The 21,246-nt window shown below is 36.4% G+C and overlaps 1 protein-coding gene and 1 pseudogene across 1 annotated transcript in view; both read left to right on the forward strand.

Annotated features, from left to right (window-relative positions):
- Positions 1 to 21,246, forward strand: part of Ppfibp1 (PPFIA binding protein 1) — a 224,170-nt gene that overhangs the window by 169,564 nt on the left and 33,360 nt on the right. The window contains 5 exon segments of the mRNA XM_047548085.1: positions 6,750 to 6,842; positions 8,875 to 8,989; positions 10,735 to 10,767; positions 12,113 to 12,174; positions 15,594 to 15,678. Coding sequence (XP_047404041.1) covers positions 6,750 to 6,842; positions 8,875 to 8,989; positions 10,735 to 10,767; positions 12,113 to 12,174; positions 15,594 to 15,678 — 388 coding nt within the window.
- Positions 803 to 2,839, forward strand: LOC124982157 (stress-70 protein, mitochondrial-like; annotated as a pseudogene).

Genomic DNA, 21,246 nt, shown 5'->3' on the forward strand with positions numbered 1-21,246 from the left:
ACTTACTTTTAGTAATGTCACATAGTTCTTGACCTCATAAAAGGAAAAAAATCTATTTCCTCTTATTGAAACATTGTATGATTATCAGAAAGCAATTTTATAAAGTTAGGTAATAGTTTTACCCTTTTTACAAAAACCTATAGATTTACTGGAGAGTTTATTTCTTTGTAGCATCCTTTTCCCTAGCATTTATGACGTGGAATCATCACACTTGGAATTTGAGGATAATCTGTTAATAAAGTTGTTACAGCTTTATTCTACCTTTTTTTGACACTTTTGTATATTTCTGTAGTTGGTGAACTGATTGCCCAGAAATAAATGTCATATAAGAAGAAAAGGATTTTAAGATATTAACCACTGGAGAAACCTTTGTGGTGTGTAGTCAAGAAAAAAAAGAAGTCTCCTTTACAGAGTATTTGAGCTTCTTGTTTGGAAGAGTTAGTATTGTTTAACATTTTAAATTCCTTTTCTTACTCCCTGGAATCTAGGCAAAAATATACTCAGAATATTTAGACAAGTTTTACAAGCAAATTTTTTTTTAAAGTGGCAGCAGAAAAGGTGCCAATTTTTTTTTTATGTTTTATTATGAAAACATTAGGATTGTTTTCTTACTCATTTTTCCAATATAAAATTGTATTATGATGCTAAATATAAGTTTATGTAAGTATATAAACTTAGGACCTTCATCTTTAAATTGAATCTTTTGTTTAAAGGAAATATTTTTATAAATACTAGGCGAAGAATCGCTGCCACCACCGCGCTGCGCAGCACCCGGCCACCGGAGCGCTTCTTTACTTGTCCTTACTCCCTAGGTCTAGCCACCATGAAAAGTGCCAGCAGAACAGCAGCAGCTCGTCTGGTGGGCACTGCTGCTTCCCGGGGCCCCACAGCCACCCATCACCAGGATGGCTGGAATGGCCTTAGCCAGGAGGTTTTTAGGTTTGTTTCAGGGAGGGATTATGCATCAGAAGCAATCAAGGGTGCAGTTGTGGGTATTGATTTGGGTACTACTAACTCCTGTGTGGCAGTTATGGAGGGTAAACAAGCAAAGGTGCTGGAAAATGCTGAAGGTGCCAGAACCACCCCTTCTGTTGTTGCCTTTACAACATGGCGAGTGAAAGACTTGTTGGGATGCCAGCTAAGTGACAGGCTGTCACCAACCCAAACAATACATTCTATGCCACCAAGCATCTCATTGGCTGGCGCTAAGATGACCCTGAAGTACAGAAAGACATTACAAACGTTCCCTTCACAATTGTCCATACCTCTGATGGTGATGCTTGGGTCGAGGCTTATGGAAAATTGTACTTTTCAAGTCAGATTGGAGCATTTGTGTTGATGAAGATGAAAGAAACTGCAGAAAATTACTTGGGTCACACAGCAAAAAATGCTGTAATCACAGTCCCTGCTTATTTCAGTGACTCACAGAGGCAGGCCACTAAGGATGCTGGCCAGATATCTGGACTGAATGTGCTTCGAGTGATTAATGAACCCACAGCTGCTGCTCTGATCTATGGTTTAGACAAATCTGAAGACAAAATCATTGCTGTGTATGATTTAGGTGGTGGAACTTTTGATATTTCTATCCTGGAAATAGAGAAGGGTGTGTTTGAGGTGAAATCCACCAATGGGGACACAGAAATTTCTTAGGTGGTGAAGACTTCGACTGGGGCCTATTACATCACATTGTGAATGGGTTCAAGAGAGAGGGGTTCATTTGACCAAAGACAACATGGCACTTCAGAGGGTGTGAGAAGCTGCTGAGAAGGCTAAATGTGAACTCTCCTCATCTGTGCAGACTGACATCATTTTACCATATCTTACAATGGATACTTCTGGACCCAGGTAATTGAATATGAAGCTGACCCAGGCTCAATTTGAGGGGATCATCACTGATTTAATCAAGAGGACCATTGCACCATGTCAAAAAGCTATGCAGTGCAGAAGTCAGCAGAGCAACATAGAAGTGATTCTTGTTGGTGGTATGACTAGAATGCCCAAGGTTCAGCAAACTGTGCAAGATCTTTTTGGCCGAGCCCCAAGTAAAGCTGTTAATCCTGATGAAGCTGTGGCCATTGGAGCTGCCATTCAGGGAGGTGTATTGGCTGGTGATGTCACAGATGTGCTGCTCCTGAATGTCACTCCTTTGTCTCTGGGCGTAGAGACTCTGGGAGGTGTCTTTACCAAACTTATTAATGATAGGAACACCACTGTTCCAACCAAGAAGAGCCAGACTCAAGTGGAAATTAAAGTGTGTCAAGGTGAGAGAGAGATGGCTGGAGACAACAAACTTCTTGGACAGTTTACTTTGATTGGAATTCCCCCAGTCCCTGGTGGAGTCCCTCAGATTGAAGTTATATTTGACATTGATGCCAATGGTATTGTACATGTTTCTGCAAAAGATAAGGGCACTGGACATGAGCAGCAGATTGTAATTCAATCTTCTGGTGGATTGAGTAAAGATGATATTGAAAATATGGTTAAAAATGCAGAGAAGTATGTCGAAGAAGATCAACAAAAGAAGGAACGAATTGAAGCAGTTAACATGGCTGAAGGAATCATTCATGACACAGAAACCAAGATGGAAGAATTCAAGGACCAATTGCCTGCTGATGAGTGCAACAAACTAAAAGAAGAGATTTCCAAAATGAAGGAATTCCTGACTCGAAAAGACAGTAAAACAGGAGAAAACATTAGGCAGGCAGCATCTTCCCTTCAGCAGACATCACTGAAACTTTTTGAAATGGCATTCAAAAAGATGGCATCTGAGAGAGAAGGCTCTGGATGTTCTGGCACTGGGGAACAAAAGGAAGATCTAAAGGAGGAGAAACAACAGTAATAGTACTTATAGCCAAGAAGACCACATTCTGTATGAAGCTTAGGAGTGAAGGGACTTCCTGAGCAGAAATGGGCAACCTTCAGTCTTTACTGTATTTTTGCAGTATTCAATATATAATTTCCTTAATATGTAAATTTAGTGACCATTGGCTGATGAACATTTAATGGGCGATGATTCTACACAGTACAGAGTTCACAATGTTCTCTCCCTAGCCTGTTAATTTTCAGCTGCATGTGAAAGGGTTGGGGGTAGATGATTTACTAATCATTATAAAGACTTCTTGTTGGTTCATGCTGAAATGGCAATATTTTCAAGGGGTGAAGATCAATGGAGATGCACCATGACCTGCAATGAGACCATAATGGGGATGAAGATCCTAGTTGGTCAAGAGCACTGCTATAAAACATGGGGTTCTTCGGCAAGACAGCTAGCTGTGCCATGTTTGTAGTAGGTGGGGCAGAAGAAGCTGGGTCAATGGAAAACTATTTATGTTAGCTATTTATATTAGGTAGCTTTTTAAATAAGGTAGTTCTTAAATTCCTAATGTTCCTAAGGCATACTTTTCTAGCTGCCCTCTGGCCCGTCTGGCACCTACATCCTTGATGAGTGTTCTTTTTGATCCATTCTGGATTTTTAAAAAAATAAATATGAAAAACAACAACATAAATAAATAAATAAATACCTAGGTGTCACTGAAAAGGCCCTCAAGGTAAATGACTTTACAAGAAATTTTTTTTGGTTTATTTTAAAAGACAGAGTTCATAGTTTTAGTCTAGGAACATCTAGCAAGTGGTAGTGAAGCAAATATGAAAGCTTTTCCATGTTACTCAGCTTTCCATCTTTATGACAAATACCTGAGATAATTTATAAAGAGAAAAGGTTTCTTTTGGCTCATTTTGGAGGTTCCAGTTCATGATCAATTGTCATTGTTCCTTTTGGACCAGTCATGAGGTAGGAGAGCATCATGGGAATATGTGTGTGGAAGAACAGAATTGCTCACCCCATGGCCAAGAAGCAATAAGAGAGGAAGGGGCCAGGGTCTTGTAGGATCCTTCTAGGGCACATCCCCAAAAACCTCAGAACCTCCCGTTAGACCCCACCCTTAAAGGTTCTACCATCTCCCAACAGCTCCATACTGGGAACCAGGGCTTGTGTCTTTGAGGATACTCAAGATCCAAACAGTAGAACTTTGTTAATCATTTATTTTTGTAAGTCCACCACTTTACGGCAGAAACAGTGGGAATTTAAAGCAGTGTTTTAAATAAGAAAATAGTTTGGTCTTGGACTGGGGCTGTAGCTCAGTGGCACAGTGCTTGCCTAGCATGTGTGAGGCATTGGGTTCGATCTTTAGCACCACATTGAAAAAGAAAAAATGAAACAAATAAAATAAAGGTGCTGTCCATCAACAAGTACATTTTTTTTTAATGGTTTGGTCTTAAGGAAATACATTTACTATTTTTCCATTTGTCAGATTTGATTCGCACAACTTTAATCCTAGGAGCTATTTACCTCTTCAGATTTCCCACCTTCTTAAGAGATAGCTCAGGTAGCACATGCGTATAATCCCAGTGACTCCAAAGGTTGGGAGAATTGCGAGCTCAAGGCTAGCCTGAGCAATGTAGCAAAATAAAAAATTAGAAAGAACTTGAGGATGTGGCTCCATGGTAGAATACTTCTGGGCATTGAGCCCAGTACTAAAAGAAAAAAAAAAGAGAGAAAGTACTAAAGAAAGAGAGGGAGAGGGTGGGGCAGGGAGAGAGACAGAGAGAAAGAGAAAGAAAGAGAGAGAGAAGAAGAAGAAAAGAGAAGGAATCCAAGCTGCTACTTTGGTATGGATAACTGCCACTGCTTTTCTAATGTGTTTCTTTTTTTTTTTTTTTTTTTTTTTTTTTTTTATTATTGTATACAAATGGGATACATGTTGTTTCTCTATTTGTACATGGAGTCAAGGCATACCATTTGTGTAATCATACGTTTACATAGGGCAATGATGTTTGATTCATTATTTTTTTCCCTTCCCCCCACCCCTCCCACCCCTCTTTTCCCTCTATACAGTCCTTCTTTCCTTCATTCTTACCACACTCCTTATCCCTAACCCTAAACCTAACCCTAAACCTAATGCTAACCCCTCCCACCCCCCATTATATGTCCTCATTCGCTTATCAGCGATATCATTCGTCCTTTAGTTTTTGAGATTGGTTTATCTCACTTAGCATGATATTCTCCAATTTCATCCATTTGCCTGCAAATGCCATAATTTTATTCTTCATTGCGGAGTAATATTCCATTGTATATATATGCCACAGTTTCTTTATCCATTCATCAACTGAAGGGCATCTAGGTTGGTTCCACAATCTGGCTATGGTGAATTGAGCAGCAATGAACATTGATGTGGCTGTATCTCTGTAATATGCTGATTGTAAGTCCTTTGGGTATAGGCCAAGGAGTGGGATAGCTGGGTCAAATGGTGTTTCCATTCCAAGCTTTCTGAGGAATCTTCATACTGCTTTCCAGAGTGGCTGCACTAATTTGCAACCCCACCAGCAATGTGTGAGTGTACCTTTTTCACCACATCCTCGCCAACACCTGTTGTTGCTTGTGTTCTTGATAATCGCCATTCTAATTGGGGTGAGATGAAATCTTAGGGTAGTTTTGATTTGCATTTCCCTTATTACTAGGGATGTTGAACATTTTTTCATATATCTGTTGATTGCTTGTACATCTTCTTCTGTGAAGTGTCCATTTCCTTAGCCCATTTGTTGATTGGATTATTTTTATTCTTGGTGTAGAGTTTTTTGAGTTCTTTATATATTCTGGAAATTAGCGCTCTATCTGAAGTATGATTGGCAAAGATATTCTCCCACTCTGTAGGCTCTCTCTTCACATTGCTGATAGTTTCCTTTGCTGAGAGAAAGCTTTTTAGTTTGAATCTATCCCAGTTGTTGATTCTTGCTTTTATTTCTTGTGCTATGGGAGTCCTGTTAAGGAAGTCTGATCCTAAGCCAACAAGTTGAAGATTTGGACCTACTTTTTCTTCTATAAGATGCAGGGTCTCTGGTCTGATTCCGAGGTCCTTGATCCATTTTGAGTTGAGTTTTGTGTAGGGTGAGAGATAGGGGTTTAATTTCATTCTGTTGCATACGGTTTTCCAGTTTTCCCAGCACCATTTGTTGAAGAGGCTATCTTTTCTCCATTGCATATTTTTGGACCCTTTGTCTAGTATGAGAAAATTGTATTTATTTGGGTTTGTGTCCGTGTCCTCTGTTCTGTACCATTGATCTACCTGTCTATTTTGGTACCAATACCATGCCGTTTTTGTTACTATTGCTTTGTAGTAGAGTTGAAGATCTGGTATTGCAATACCCCCTGCTTCGTACTTGCTACTTAGGATTGCTTTAGCTATTCTAGGTTTTTTATTCTTCCAGATGAATTTCATAATTGCTTGCTCTATTTCTGCAAGGTACATCATTGGGATTTTAATTGGAATTGCATTGAATCTGTATAGCACTTTAGGTAGTATGGCCATTTTGACAATATTAATTCTGCCTATCCAGGAACATGGGAGATCTTTCCATCTTCTAAGGTTTTCTTTAATTTCTTTCTTTAGTATTCTGTAGTTCTCATTGTAGAGGTCTTTCACCTCTTTTGTGAGATTGATTCCCAAGTATTTTATTTTTTTCAATGCTATTGTGAATGGGGTAGTTTTCCTAATTTCTCTTTCTGAAGATTCATCACTTATGTATAAAAATGCATTGGATTTATGAGCATTGATCTTGTAACCTGCTACTTTACTGAATTCACTTATGAGTTCTAAAAGTTTTCTGGTGGAATTTCCAGGTTCCTCTAAATATATAATCATGTCGTCAGCGAACAGGGATCTAATGTGTTTCTTGTTTTTCTTTTTGGACAGGGGCTAATTCAGGAGATCAGTGATTTGAGATTAAAAGTCAGTGAAATGGATAGTGAAAGACTTCAATATGAAAAAAAGCTTAAATCAACCAAAGTAAGTTTCTCACCTACAAAAACAAATTTAAACAAGTTGCTCTACTAGTCATTTATCACCAATAATGTAAATTAAAATGTTTTCTATTTAGTGTATGATAATGAAGGTATTTTATAAGTAAATGATGTTTTTCTCCACACTGGAAACTTTGAACATAAACATTACTGTTCTGAAAAAAAACTGAGGCTTAACTAATCTACCAGAATGTAACCTGCTATTTCTCTGAGTTATCTAACCTCCTTTATAAACTGATACTGTTTTCTTGGTTATTTAGTATGTCTGTTTCTCTCTAGTTTTCTTTCACTCCTCTGTCTCTCTACCAGTCTTTAATGGCCAAACTTTCTAGCATGAAAATCAAGGTGGGTCAGATGCAGTATGAAAAGCAGCGGATGGAACAAAAATGGGAGTCACTGAAGGTGTAGTAGACTTTGGGTGATGGGCTCCATGGCCTGTCGCTTTCTGGCTTGTGTCGTTTTGCTGTGATGGTGTTTTTAGTGGCATGTGCATTTATTCTGTGTGTGTGTGTCAGCCATTTATTAAAAATACATATACTGATGAAAGGTACAATGCTTTTTTTCAGAAATATCCAAAATAATAAATGAAAAATAATAAACAACTAAAATAGAAGTATTAGCTAGATATGGTGGCACACACCTGTAATCCCAGTGATTTGGGAGGCTAAGGCAGGAAGATCACAAGTTTAAGACCAGCCTTAGCATCTTAGCAAGACCCTCAGCAACTTAGCAAGACCCTGTCTCAAAATAAAAACTTTAGAAGAACTGGGGATGTAGCTTAGTGGTAAAGCACTCTTGAGTTCAAGCCCCTAAATAAATAAATATGCAAACAAACTTATAAATTAAATCTAACCTTCAGGCTCTCTGAGGCCCTGAACATTGTAAAATAATTGTAAAAGTTCTCCTGTGAAAGCATTCTATTTCATAGCAATAGTACAGACTGCTTTTCTCTTTCAGGGCTTTCTAAAAAGCAACACAATGAGAAAAGCACAGCAAATCTTGCCAGTGCTACTGAATATGTCTTGTACTTGGTGATCGTTCTTACTATAAGTCAGAACCGTAGGGCCAGTCTTCTACCTTCATTGGTGGACTGCATCTTCTCATAATACTAAGTATAATAAATATCTGTAGGCTCTGAAAATGAAGTGTGATATTGAATATAAAGGTATACATATTAGCATTGCACAGCTCTATTTTTTTTGTATTAAAAATAGACAGTAGAACTTAGATTTGCTAAAACTAGTTCTTTACTAAAATGAAACTAAAATCTAAAATATTAGCAAAAGGACTGGGGATGAATCTCAATTAGTGACTGAGCATTGCCTAGTATGCAGAAGACCCTGGGTTTCATCCCCAGAATTGCAAATTATGAGTAGTAAATAAATGCCATGGAAGCCTTTATAGTTTACTAGTTTATTATTTATCCTCTTTTAAAAATATATATTTTGAAATTTTTCTTTTCCCTTTGCTATAGGATATTCTGTTCTTTTGCTTAGTTATAAGAATGAATTACTGAGTCCCATAATTTGGCTAATTTGGTTCCTGACTTCCTACTTTAGCCACCGATTAAAACTCAGTACTTGTCTGGGAAGCATTAGTGCCATGTTGAAATCCTGAGTGAATGTCAGGAAGTCTTTTCCATTTGCCTTTTATTTTGCTTTTATGACATTAAGAATGTAACTTTGATTATCTTAATCATGTTTTTTAATTTAATATAAGATTTCAACCTTATGGCTATCCTAGCCAGCTCTAATTATACTTTAAAAGATTTCTTTTTAATTTACTCACAAAGAAACCTGAAATAAGTATACCATAATTATTATAAATTGTACTTATTTTAATATTCTTGCCTCCTGCTTGTCATTGCTGCTGTCTAATTTCTGATGTTTGTGTCTAAATTCTTGTAGATTTTCATTTCATTTGCCCAATCTGCTTACTGATCTAAAGAGCTAATGTACTCTTTATATATTCCCTTTCAGTCAAAATATACTATTTTAAAATAAATTTACAATTTATAGGATGAACTAGCATCTTTAAAAGAACAACTGGAAGAGAAGGAATCTGAAGTAAAAAGGCTACAGGAAAAGTTGGTTTGCAAGATGAAAGGAGATGGGATTGAGGTTCTTGATAGAGGTAAGAATGTTTGTTTAACCTTTGTTATCTTACTTTGTTAAAATCCTTAAAAATCTAGGAGAGAAGCTCATGTTAGTCAACATATAATTTCAGCACAAAAGAAAGGGGGAGAGTAACAGAGCCTAGCATGCCGATGGCCACAGAGAGTTCTCGGGGAATTTACTGTGGCAGTGGAAGCCATGACCTTTCTCTGAGGCAGCAGGGGGAAGGCAGTTCTGTACTTTATCAAGTGTCTACTTTAAGTGATCAAGTGTCTAATTTAAATGTCAGCACAAGAGCATATTTATTCAAATTGCAATACAAGGGAAGAAGCAAAAGGAACTGTGTCTCAAGTTTGTTTTCCTCTGAACTGAACTTGAGAAAAGATTAAGTAAGGGATCTAGAAACCTCCCCTACCCTTTTAAGAGAAAAGAGGAAACTCATGAAAATTTCCTACTATGAACTGAGCACTCAACCTTCTAGAGAGCAAAAATAGGCTCATTGTTTTGAAAAAATATATGAATTTATTCAAAGATTTTTTTTTTCATAACTAAGGAGGTTTTTTCTGAATACTATAATTCCTGATAATATAGGTTATCCATGATAAAAAATAACTTGATGAAACGTGTTTCTTTTTTTAATGATAATTTAGAAATATAACATTTAACATCTGACAACACTAGGTCAAATTTAGCCTTTCTTTGTGATTATCAATGAAGACTACAACTCTAAAATACCAAAGCAACTTTTGACTCATTTGAAACAGAACATATTTCCGTTAATACAGCGTTGGCATATTTTTATCTGTTACGTGAAAATGAGTAACATCATTGTCTTACTTGAATTAGATTATTTCTAAATTCTTTCTTGGCTCTAGAATACTACGGTTTTATATATCTGTAGGTATCACAATTCCCTGTCCAACATTATACTCAGTTTCTCAAACCTGAAGGGAGTGGAGTCCCCTCCTCCGATCCTCCATATTTTGGAATATGTGGGATATTGTCAAAAAGCATTTAGGAATAGGCTTGCTTTTTCTTTTCCCATGCTAAGAATTGAACCTAATCCCAAGGCTACAGCCCCAGCCCCATTTTAGTGCCTTGAGAATAAAATTGAATCGCAGGACTTGGGGAATGTATTAGAATAGTACTTCCCACAGTCTGATAAGAGGACTGGAACCAGTATGTGAACTGCTCGTTACCAGTGCACAAGCAGATAAGTGCAGGCATTAAGGGAAGTCTTAGAAATTTTATGGCTTCTGCAATTGGCACATCTACTTGGCTCAACCATGACTCATCTCATTGAACAGGTGATGGACCATTTCAGTGTTGCTGAACTTGAGTATTGAATTCAGTATGGCAACATTCCAGAGGACCATGTGTTGAACATGAAACATTTCTGTAATAGAAATATAAAATCTACCTAAGCATCAACTTGTTTTTCATAATATACCGTGTTTAGGGAACACTTAAATTTTGTAGACCTGATTTTCACACAAAAAGTCAAGGTTTAGAAATACGAGGACTCTGATGTAGTAATTTGAAGTTAGGTCTTCTGATTAGTTATAGTACGTTCTCCTCCCAACTTGACACAGAGCATTATTTATTGTCTTACCAATCCTATAGTCACAAAATAATGCTTCTTATGATTTTTTTTTAGGTTAGAATCCCTTCATTTTAGGCAAAAGGAGACTAATAGTATGTTTAAAATATTTTTTATTATTGTAATGTTTGCTAACTTCCAATTCAATGGGTTTTCCTGCACAGATGAAAATTTTAAAAAGAAGCTCAAAGAAAAAAGTAAGGTTTTTGGTGTATTTCCATCAACCTTTACATTCACCAAAAGTACTACTTTGTTCTTTGCATGTGTTTTAAAACGTTTCTCACCAAAGATGTAATGTTGCTTCATCAATAAGCCCTCCATTTCTTCAGAATGTACAAAATAGACAATGAAAATATGGAGGAGAAGATCACTTCGCATATTTTGCCTGATTCAGCCCTTTTGCTGCACAAGATACAGCAGGGCATACAGTGGTATGGAGATCAGAGAATGTTTTCTCTACCATCCACTTAATGAGGAGCAGAGAAAAAATAACATTTATACTCTATGAAAACATTTTGTTTTTATCATTTTGAACTTTGCTTTTGCTCTTCTGTGTTTGGAAATCCACTATTTCATGAGATCTAAATTAGAAGCTTCTTGAAATATATTTTCTTTGGTGTTGTTAAAGAGATTGTATCCAGGCTGATTCATGGAACCTAGATTATTTAATGCTATATAAAGATAAATCCTTAATGGATTTTTTTCTCCCAGACATTAAATGATTAAGTCAAGGGAATTTACCTAAAAAAAAAAGGCAATTCCTAACTGAATATGTCAGCACTAAATGATGTACTACTATTTGTAAAATTACCTTTAATAGTTTTTTTTTTTCCTCAGAAGCAAATAACTTTTTAGCCAAAAAATTTTTTTCCATTTCAGTTGTTTAATTTGTACTCCACTTTTGGGTGAATTTTTTGGTTTTAAAATATTTACGTTTTTGTTATTCAAGTAGCATGCTTCTGTATTTGAATATCAAATTTTTTTAAAATCACATGCAGCTTACTTTGATCCTTATGTCATGAAATATGCTTTAAAATAGTGTTGGAAATGAAGTTTATAGATGAAGCAAAGTATTTATTATTCTTTTGAATGGAACCTACAGCCAGCTTCTAAGCATGACTATTCATGTAAATATCACAATCCATCTGGCTCTTACCATCCATGCCTCCATCTTGGTTATAACTGAGCATCATTTTCTCTGCTTTGGTCATTATGTATACCATCTTTGCTTTCACTCACTGCTTTATAGCTTCCATTTTTGAAAACTGTGTTTTTATTGTTACACAACCAAGTTTCATTTTCAGTGTTCTGGAGAGGTCTTCATTGTTACTTAAGTGAGGATTCAGTTCTCCTGTACCCGTATCATTGTTTTTCTTGAATCACAACTGCTTTTTCCATAAAAGAGAATATAGGTGTTAAATGTGTTCCCTTTAAAAAACAAATAAAACAAATCAATAACCTCTTTACCTTAAAACATTTCAGTCTGAAGAATAAGTAGCTTCTCAGATTAATTAAACTGATTTGATGTTGTATTGTTTTCAGATATTGAAGTACAAAAGATGAAAAAGGCTGTGGAGTCTTTAATGGCAGCAAATGATGAAAAGGTACTGGATAAAATTTAAATATGTACGTGAATGTTACATGACACCATTTTGACCATTCCACACAATTTCTTGAGCTATCTCAGAATATTCTTTCAAACTGAGATAGCTCAGATTCTGCCCACATTATGAGACAGGCTTCTCTCTCCCTGCCCATGTGTCCACATTCTCAGTGAAGGCAGTTGTAACTGTGGCTGTGCACACAGGAATAGGGACAGCTGCACTGGCTCCACTGAGAGTCCTACCCTCTCCTATCCTCATAAATATAGAAAATATTCAAGCCATCAGAGGAGTTCTGCATATTCAGGTGACAAATATGAGAAAATACATTCCATAGTACAATCTGGGAGTTCTGGGCAAATAGTTGAATTCTGAAATTACTAACTTGAATGATTCTGAAATCATTAACTTTAGCTTCTTAGTCTCTTAGTCCCTCTTTTTTTTTTTTTTTTTGGCTATACATATGATTTCCTTTACACTCCTGACCTCTGACCTCTTTCATATTTAGAATATCTATCATCCAGAGGGGTAAAATACCCAAAATAGAGGTACAGACCTCATGATATTATATATGGACTTGGGTTTTATCTTAGCTACCTTGGTTTGAAACTGGTGTCTCTGAAACCAGGGCCTCCAGGTTTCGCCTCTCTGACATCTGGTGTTCCATCCTGTCATGAGCAGGGATGCAGTTACCCATCAAGGTGAGGTGTTTCTTTGTGGCCTATATGACCATTCATATACGGATTCATATATCCATCAGGCCACAACTATTGGGTCCAGTTCATGTTGTCAGAACTACTCTCCCCTTTGTGTCCCTGAATGTACAGAACAAAGGGATATGTTCCCCAAAAAAGAGTAATTTCAAGGAATTAAAAAAGTAAAAAATGCCAAAAACTTTGACTTGATCATTTTCTCTTACTATAACTTGCTCTAATTCTTGCCTATTCTGTTTTTCTTGCCTCCTTTTTATTTTTATCTTTCATTTTCTTTATTTTCCTCTTTTTTCTGTGGAAATAAACTCATTATCATACCCACCCACCCATGTGCAGGTTTCTTTTTCTAGTCTTTCCCAGTATTGAATAAAAATAAAAATAATTAGCAAGCTGCCCACCATACCTTTTTTTTAAACAACAAAAAAATGACTGACATTGATTTTGTTTTAGTTTTTCCAACTAAAAAAGCAACAATAAGCAAAACTCCAATGTTGAATGAATTCCTACTAGATGCCCAAGCTGCTGTAACAGCACCAAGAGTAACATAACTTTCTTGGGGGCTCCAGGGTTCAAATAGGAAAATTCAAAGGAGAAATAGTAGTTCATCAGGAAAATGAAGACTTTTTGGCAAAGGGCCCATGAGCCAAAACACATGTTGAAACCCAGGCTTGAAGCAGCCCACTGCATTCCAGGAAGGTGCAAGAGCATGATATCCAGGGGTTGGGGCTATGTGGTTTGACTGACCAAAGCAACTTTGTTTGCTAGGCTCATGATTTGGGGACTGAGCTTGTAGACCTTGAGCAATGACAAAACTAAATTGCTATTTTTAGAAAGCTAACTTTGGTGGCAGAATGGAAGCAAGAATAATGGAGGGATAATGAACACAGAACAATTAAGAGGATGTGGATATAGTCATGAGAAATGAAGAGGGCTTGAAATCAGATAATAGCAGTGAATTGGTGAGGAGGGACTAAATCTTAGAGAAATTTACAGGTTGACAAGCTTTACAGATCTCTGGATTTGAGAAATGAGAGTAAATTCTTGGTTTGAGCAACTGGGTGGATGATGGTACCCTCAAAGGGTTAAGGAAATCCAAGGAGAAACTTAAGTAAGTACTAGGGGGAAATAATGAGCTTAATTTTAGATATATTCAATTTGATGTGCCCATGGGACATAGTAAAGGAGAATTCATGTAGAAAATTGGCACACAAATTTAAATTTTAAAATTAAGTTGGAATTAAGAGTTAGTGGGCCCATGCACAGTGGCACATGCCTGTAATCCCAGCAGCTCAGGAGGCTGAGGCAGGAGGATCTTGAGTTCAAGCCAGCGTCAGCAAAAGCAAGGTGCTAAGCAACTCAGTGAGACTCTATCTCTGAATCAAATACAAAATAGGACTGGTGATGTGACTCAGTGATCAAGTACCCCTGAGTTCCATCCCCAGGGAAAAAAAAAAAGAGAGAGTGGGAATTGAACCCCATCAATTTTAGAAGAAATACAGAATTGTAAATTGGTGGAAGCTAACCTACCATTGATGTATCAGTTAGCTTTTGCTTCATAGGAAACCACATTTTGCTTGATGAGAAACCACATTTATCATTACTTATGCTTCTATGACTAGGGAGGAGGTTCTGGTCTAGGCTGGCTTAGCTAATCTCTCTAAGCTAGCAGCTCAGAGCGAATAGATGGCCTAGAATAGTTTAATTTATATGTTTGGTGATTAACACTTTGGTCTAAGTCGACCCCATCTTGAATGACTTGTCTCATCTCCAGATAATCTCTTTCTCCAATGGACTAGCCTTGACTTTTTCACAAAGTTCCTCAGAGTTCCCTAGGGCAGCCTCAATGTGCAAATACTTTGTTGCAATCTTATTGGGCAAATTAAGTCACATGTCCAGGCCCAGAATCAGAATCAGGAGCTAGGGAGGCCATTTTAATTGCCACAATTGAGGGCATGGGAAAAAAGAAGGTCAAGGACAGAACCTTGAAGCTATAACATTTTATAGTTCAGGCTGGGAAATAATGGGGGTTATAAAAGAATATCTAAGGCTGGGGATGTAGCTCAGTGGTAGCAGCTCTTAGCTGGCATACATAAGCCCTGAGTTTGATCTCTAGCACCACCAATAAATAAATAAATAAGAAGGAGAAGACGATGACAATGAATATCTGGTTAAGGGATTAAGAAATTAAAAGAGTGGATAGAGAAGTGAAAGGAGTTAAGAATGGGGTCAGTAAAGTTCCAGATAGAGATTAAATTAGAAAAAGTATGAAAATTGTTAATTGTTACTATATCGTTTAATAGGTTAGGAGGTCAGTGGTGATGAATCAAAGCCACTTTGGGAGTTTTAAGAAGGGAGAAGCTAGATAGCGATTAATGGTGGCTAATAAAGATAGCAAACATAGGTTTTAGGTTTTTCTTTCAAAAGGAGAGTAATTAAAGCTGATTTTTTTTTAATTGTATCTTATTACCCTGTTTTGTTTTTGTTTTTTAAAGATGGAAGCTGAAGGATAGGATCTCTAAATTCAGAGGTACTTTTTCCATATCTCTGCTATATGTAGGAAAAATATTCTAGATATTTCCAGGCTTACTAAAGTTTAGAAGTATTCTTTGAATAATGTAAATAATTCTTGTCTACTTATTCTTTCCATGAGACTTACCTCTACTATTTTAAAATCATAGTATTAAAGATGATAATTTATTTTATTAATAGGATCGAAAAATAGAAGATCTCCGACAGTGCCTAAATAGGTACAAGAAAATGCAAGACACGGTGGTACTGGCACAAGGTAAAAAAGGTAGAGACTTTTCTAAAGATTTCTCTACTTGATTTTAAGTGGCTATGAACTTGTACATTTGGCCCCAATTTCTTGAATTATCCTAAATTCGTTAGCTCATTTATTTATTGAACAATATTATTAAGCAACTGATTTCTGCCAGAAAGTATACAAGCTGATGAGTGTAAGAATACTAGATTAGTTGACCAGGAAGAACATCTCTAAGAAGTTGATTAGATAGCCTACAGAAGGAAAACAGCAGCATGTGCAAAGGACCTAGAAGAAGGAAGACGCTGGTGTATTTAAGAGGTGAAAGGAAACCAGTGTGACTGGAAGGTAGTGAGCAGTGGGGAGAGAGGTGATGAGATGAGTAGCAGTTCAGTCGTGGGGGGAGGGGTTCAGCTTTTGTTCAAGTGTGGAGGAATCCACTGCAGGGTTTTAACAAGTCTACAGCATGGTCTGTGTAACAACTGGACCAGGAAGAGAGCAATATTGGGAGCAGGTGAAAGCAATCAAGACTTGTAGTATTCCATATGAAAAGATATATTGGGACTGGGTCTGATTGGGAATGTGGTGTAGTATTGAAATCAACACAGTGGTGTGATGAATTAGTTGAGGAGAGTAAAGAGGGAAAAAAATCAAAAGATAGATGATTTTGACACAGTAATTTTATAGGTGATGATTCCATTTACTAAGATGGGGAAACCTTGAGAAAGAACATTGGGGTGATTAAGGGAGATGAGTTCATCTCTAAACATGTGAGTTCAAAAAAATCTGTAAGACATCTAAGTATTGTTAGTTCTATTTATTACTGCTTTATCTATATGTGAGACAATTGGCTGTCTTCAAATGTGGAAAAAATTTGAGCATCATTCAAAACAAAAATGTGAGGAACTTGGAAAGTGCTCTTGTTTCTCAGTAAGTCATAGGTAGTTATTTGCTCTAAAAGTAAGCACTGGAAATGAACATGTCTTTTGAAAAATGAAACACTCGCACTTTGAAATTTTAGTTTTGATAAGTTCACAAAGAAAAAAATAACTGCTTTGGACCACAATATTTTAGAGGGAAAAAAGAGCCTTTTATCTTTTCATACTGACATATGAAGATTTTGTAAATATCTAAATAAGCAAATCACCCTCTAATCATCAGTGTGAACTATGACAGTTCTTATCACCTAGCATTTTCCATGCCTTCAAGTCTGTCTTTAAGGAATGTTGCAAGTTTGTAAGTGATTAATTTTTACACATACATAGCATTTAAAATACTGGTTGATTTTATGGAATTTCAGCCCAGCAATTCTTACATTTAAAACCCAAGAAAGATATGGAATAAGAATGGTCAAGTTATGTCATATGCATGTACAAATATGTCATAATTAATTCCACTATTATATATAATTACAATGCACCAATAAAAAGGAAGAGTATTAATTCCCGTAGTCTGTATACTAAAATGTTTAGAAAATAGAGAAAAGAGACCAAAAAAAAAAAAAAAAAACACTAAAAAATTGCACTAGCATGGTCACTATTGACATTTTCACATATTTCTTTCTAGTCCTTTTTTCCTGTGCACATAAATATGTAGATTAGAAAGGTAGTTTTTGGAGTTGGGGATTTAACTCGGTGACAGTTATGATCGCCCACTGCCCGCGGGGACAATCACAATGCGTACGCTCTTCTTTTTTTTTTTTTTTTTATTGTAAACAAATGGGATACATGTTGTTTCTCTGTTTGTACATGGCGTAAAGGCATACCATTTGTGTAATCATAAATTTACATAGGGTAATGTTGTTTGATTCATTCTGTTATTTTTTTCCCTTCCCCCCACCCCTCCCACCCCTCTTTTCCCTCTATACAGTCCTTCCTTCCTCCATTCTTGCCCCCCTCCCTAACCCTAACTCTAACCCTAACACTAACCCCTCCCACCCCCCATTATGTGTCATCATCCACTTATTAGCGATATCATTCGTCCTTTGGTTTTTTGAGATTGGCTTATCTCACTTAGCATGATATTCTCCAGTTTCATCCATTTGCTGCAAATGCCATAATTTTGTCATCCTTTATGGCTGAGTAATATTCCATTGTGTATATATACCACATTTTCTTTATCCATTCATCAACTGAAGGACATCTAGGTTGGTTCCACAATCTGGCTATTGTGAACTGAGCAGCTATGAACATTGATGTGGCTGTATCTCTGTAATATGCTGATTTTAAGTTCTTTGGGTATAGGCCAAGGAGTGGGATAGCTGGGTCAAATGGTGGTTCCATTCCAAGTTTTCTAAGGAATCGCCACACTGCTTTCCAGAGTGGCTGCACTAGCGTACGCTCTTCTTGATCACAGGAACCAAAAGCAGTTTATTCCACAAGTCTCAGACTTATATTGAGAACGTCAGCCTATCAGAGAGTAGACTACCAGGAAAGTCAGCCTATCAAGGCACAGTTTCCAGGCAGATACCAGGATCGCCTCATGTACAACAGCCAACCAGTTACTTCCTAAAACTTGTATATGAGTGCAGCTATGTCTGGCAAGCTGCCAGGCGCCATCTTAGAGATCAGGCCATGGTGCGGCTCTGGGGCCCTCAGAGCCCGCCCCTGACAGACAGTGTTTGCCTAAGTGTGCACAAGACCTAGGTTTAATCCTTGGCAACAGAAAAAAACATAATAAAGCTAGTGCTTTGTGGGTTTTTGTGCTGGTATTCACACTAAGCAAATCTTCTGCCTCTGAGCTATACCCCAGCCAAAAGGTAGTTTTAGCCATGTATAATGCATAGGTTTTTATAAAACATTAAAGAGAATGCCCTGTTCCAGTGAAGAGTTATATGAACTGTGATCTCACTAGCATTTATATTCATTTATTTAATCTTCATTCAATTCTAATAACATTTAAATTCTTGTAAAATTAGAATAAAATTATAGTAATACTTCAATTTAAGAAGGTATGGTCTGATTAAGATCTTTGAAGAGTATATGATTTAGCATTTAGTGACATTTAGAAATTAGCTGTAAGCATCCTTCTTTCTGCTTTTTAAAAATGACTATCTGGTACCATGTTGTTCATCAGTTAATCTTCTTCATTTCTATAAATATAAAGAAATAAAGTCACTGCTTTGCTGAATATGTGGTCGCTTTTCTGTTCTTTCTGCTTTGAAATGGTATAAAAGAATCTTTTTAAAGATTAAATTCCACCTTTTTTTTTTTCTCTTCCTATTTTCCTTTCTGTGTATTTCAGAGCAGTGATGAAAAATGAGTTATTTTAATAGGGGCTATGTTCCTATTCAAAATTAGTTTGTTTTATCAGCTTTGTTTTCCTAAACTAAAATGTGTAAAACCCCCGATTTTCCAGGTTTGTTGAAATAACTTAGCTTTTAGTTTTATTGCAGTCTTGTGAGTTAATAACCCTAACAAACATGATTTTTCCTCTACTAATAATGCCAGTGGATATTCAATAGCACAGGAACCATGGGCCTTAGGTGCTCACAGTTTAAAATACTGCTAGGAAATCCAAGATGGCAGAATAGAGGAGGTCACCCAGGCTGCTCCATTGCCTTAAATCAAGTAAGTAGATAGGCAACTTATCCACAAGTGAGGTACTGGAAGCCTTCAGGGACACCGTAAGTCCACAAAGTAGAAACTCTGCTGCCTCAGATCCACACAGTTAGATAGGTAGACATACAAGCAACATGAAAAAGCAAGGGGACAAATTGCCCCAAGCAAACCAAGATACTCCAATAACAGAATCCATTAATACCACAGTGGAAGAAATGTCAGTGAAGGAGTTTAGAGTGTACATAGTTAAACTGATCTGCAAAGTAAAGGATGATGTAAGAGAGCAAATACATGTAGCAAAAGATCACTTCAATAAGGAGATAGAGATTCTGGGAAAAAAAAAATCCTTGAAATGAAGGAAACAATAAACCAAATTAAAAATTCAATAGAAAGCATCACTAACAGATTAGATCACTTGTAAGACAGAACCTCAGGCAATGAAGACAAAATATATAATCTTGAAAATAGAATTGACCACAGAGAGAAGATATTAAGAAACCATGAACAGAACTTCCAAGAATTATGGAATAATACGAAAAGACCAAATTTAAGATTAATTGGGATAGATGAAGATGTGGCAATACAAACCAAAGGAATGCACAGTCTTTTCAATGAAATAATAACAGAAAATTTCCCCAATCTAAAGAGTGAAATAGAAAATCAAATACAAGAGGCTTACAGAACCCCAAATATGCAAAATTACAACAGGCCCACATCAAAGCACATTATAATGAAAATGCTTAGCATACAGAATAAGGATAAAATTTTAAAGACTATGAGAGAAAAATATCAGATTACATATAAGGTGAAACCAATTCAGATCTCAGCTGATTTCTTAACCCAGACCCTCAAAGCTAGGAGGTCCTGGAATAACATATACCAAGCTCTGAAAGAAAATGGATGCCAACCAAGAATCCTATATCCAACAAAATCACGCTTCAAATTTGAAGATGAAATAAAAACCTCCCATGATAAACAAAAGTTAAAAGAATTCACAACCAGAAAGTCTACATATCAGAATATTCTCAAAATATTCCAGGAAGATGAAATGAAAACAAACAAACAAACAAAAAAAAAGGTAAAAACCAGCAAAGGGAGGACCTACACTAAAGGAATAGTCAATCAAAGGAGAAACTAATTCAATTAAAAAACTAGAAATAAAACAAAATGACCGGGAACACATTTTATTTCTCAATAATAACCTTGACCCTTAATGGCCTAAACTTACCAATCAAAAGACATAGACTGGCAGATTGGATTAAAAGACAAGACCCAACAATATGCTGTCTCCAAGAGACTCCCCTCATAGGCAAAGACATCCACAGACTGAAAGTGAAAGGATGGGAAAAAAAGATATCACTGACACGGATTGCGTAAACAAGTAGGGGTTTCTATCCTCTAAATAGACCAAGTTATATAAGCTATATAATTGTAATTATACAATTGTAATAGTACTTATTACATTTTTAGCATCTGTAGGGTTGTTTTGATAGCTCCTTTTCCATTGATTTTTTTCTTGATTAGACTTGTTAGAATTTTCTTGACTTTTAGCTGTATTATTTCTTTTCTATTTCACATATTTCTGTTCCTACTCTTATTTTTTTCTTACTACTACCTAATTTGATTATTAATCTAGCTTCTCTCTGAGTACTATTTTGTCCCAGAGATTCTGATATTTTAAGCTTTTATTATCACTTTTCTTGTGCTTTTTTCTATCATCTGTGAGATATATATATGTGTGCCATTTAATTTTGAAGTAGTTGAGAAATGAGGGTAGGGTTCTATATATCTTAAGGTGATTGGTTTCAAATGTAATAAATCATGCAGGAAATATAGTCTGCATGATTTCAAGTTTTTAAAATTCCTCAAAGCTTATTTTATGGCAGGATATAGTCTATCCTTATTAATTTTCTACTTGTCATTTTTGTGTATAGTTCTCTATAAATAACAAATAGGTCAAGGTGACTGATAATGTTGTTTAGCCTTTTATCTCTACTCCTTCCACAAAGTAAGGGGGCTTAAAATCTCCAAATATGATTGT

This window comes from Sciurus carolinensis, chromosome 4, assembly GCF_902686445.1.
Source record: "Sciurus carolinensis chromosome 4, mSciCar1.2, whole genome shotgun sequence".
NCBI lineage: Eukaryota > Metazoa > Chordata > Mammalia > Rodentia > Sciuridae > Sciurus > Sciurus carolinensis.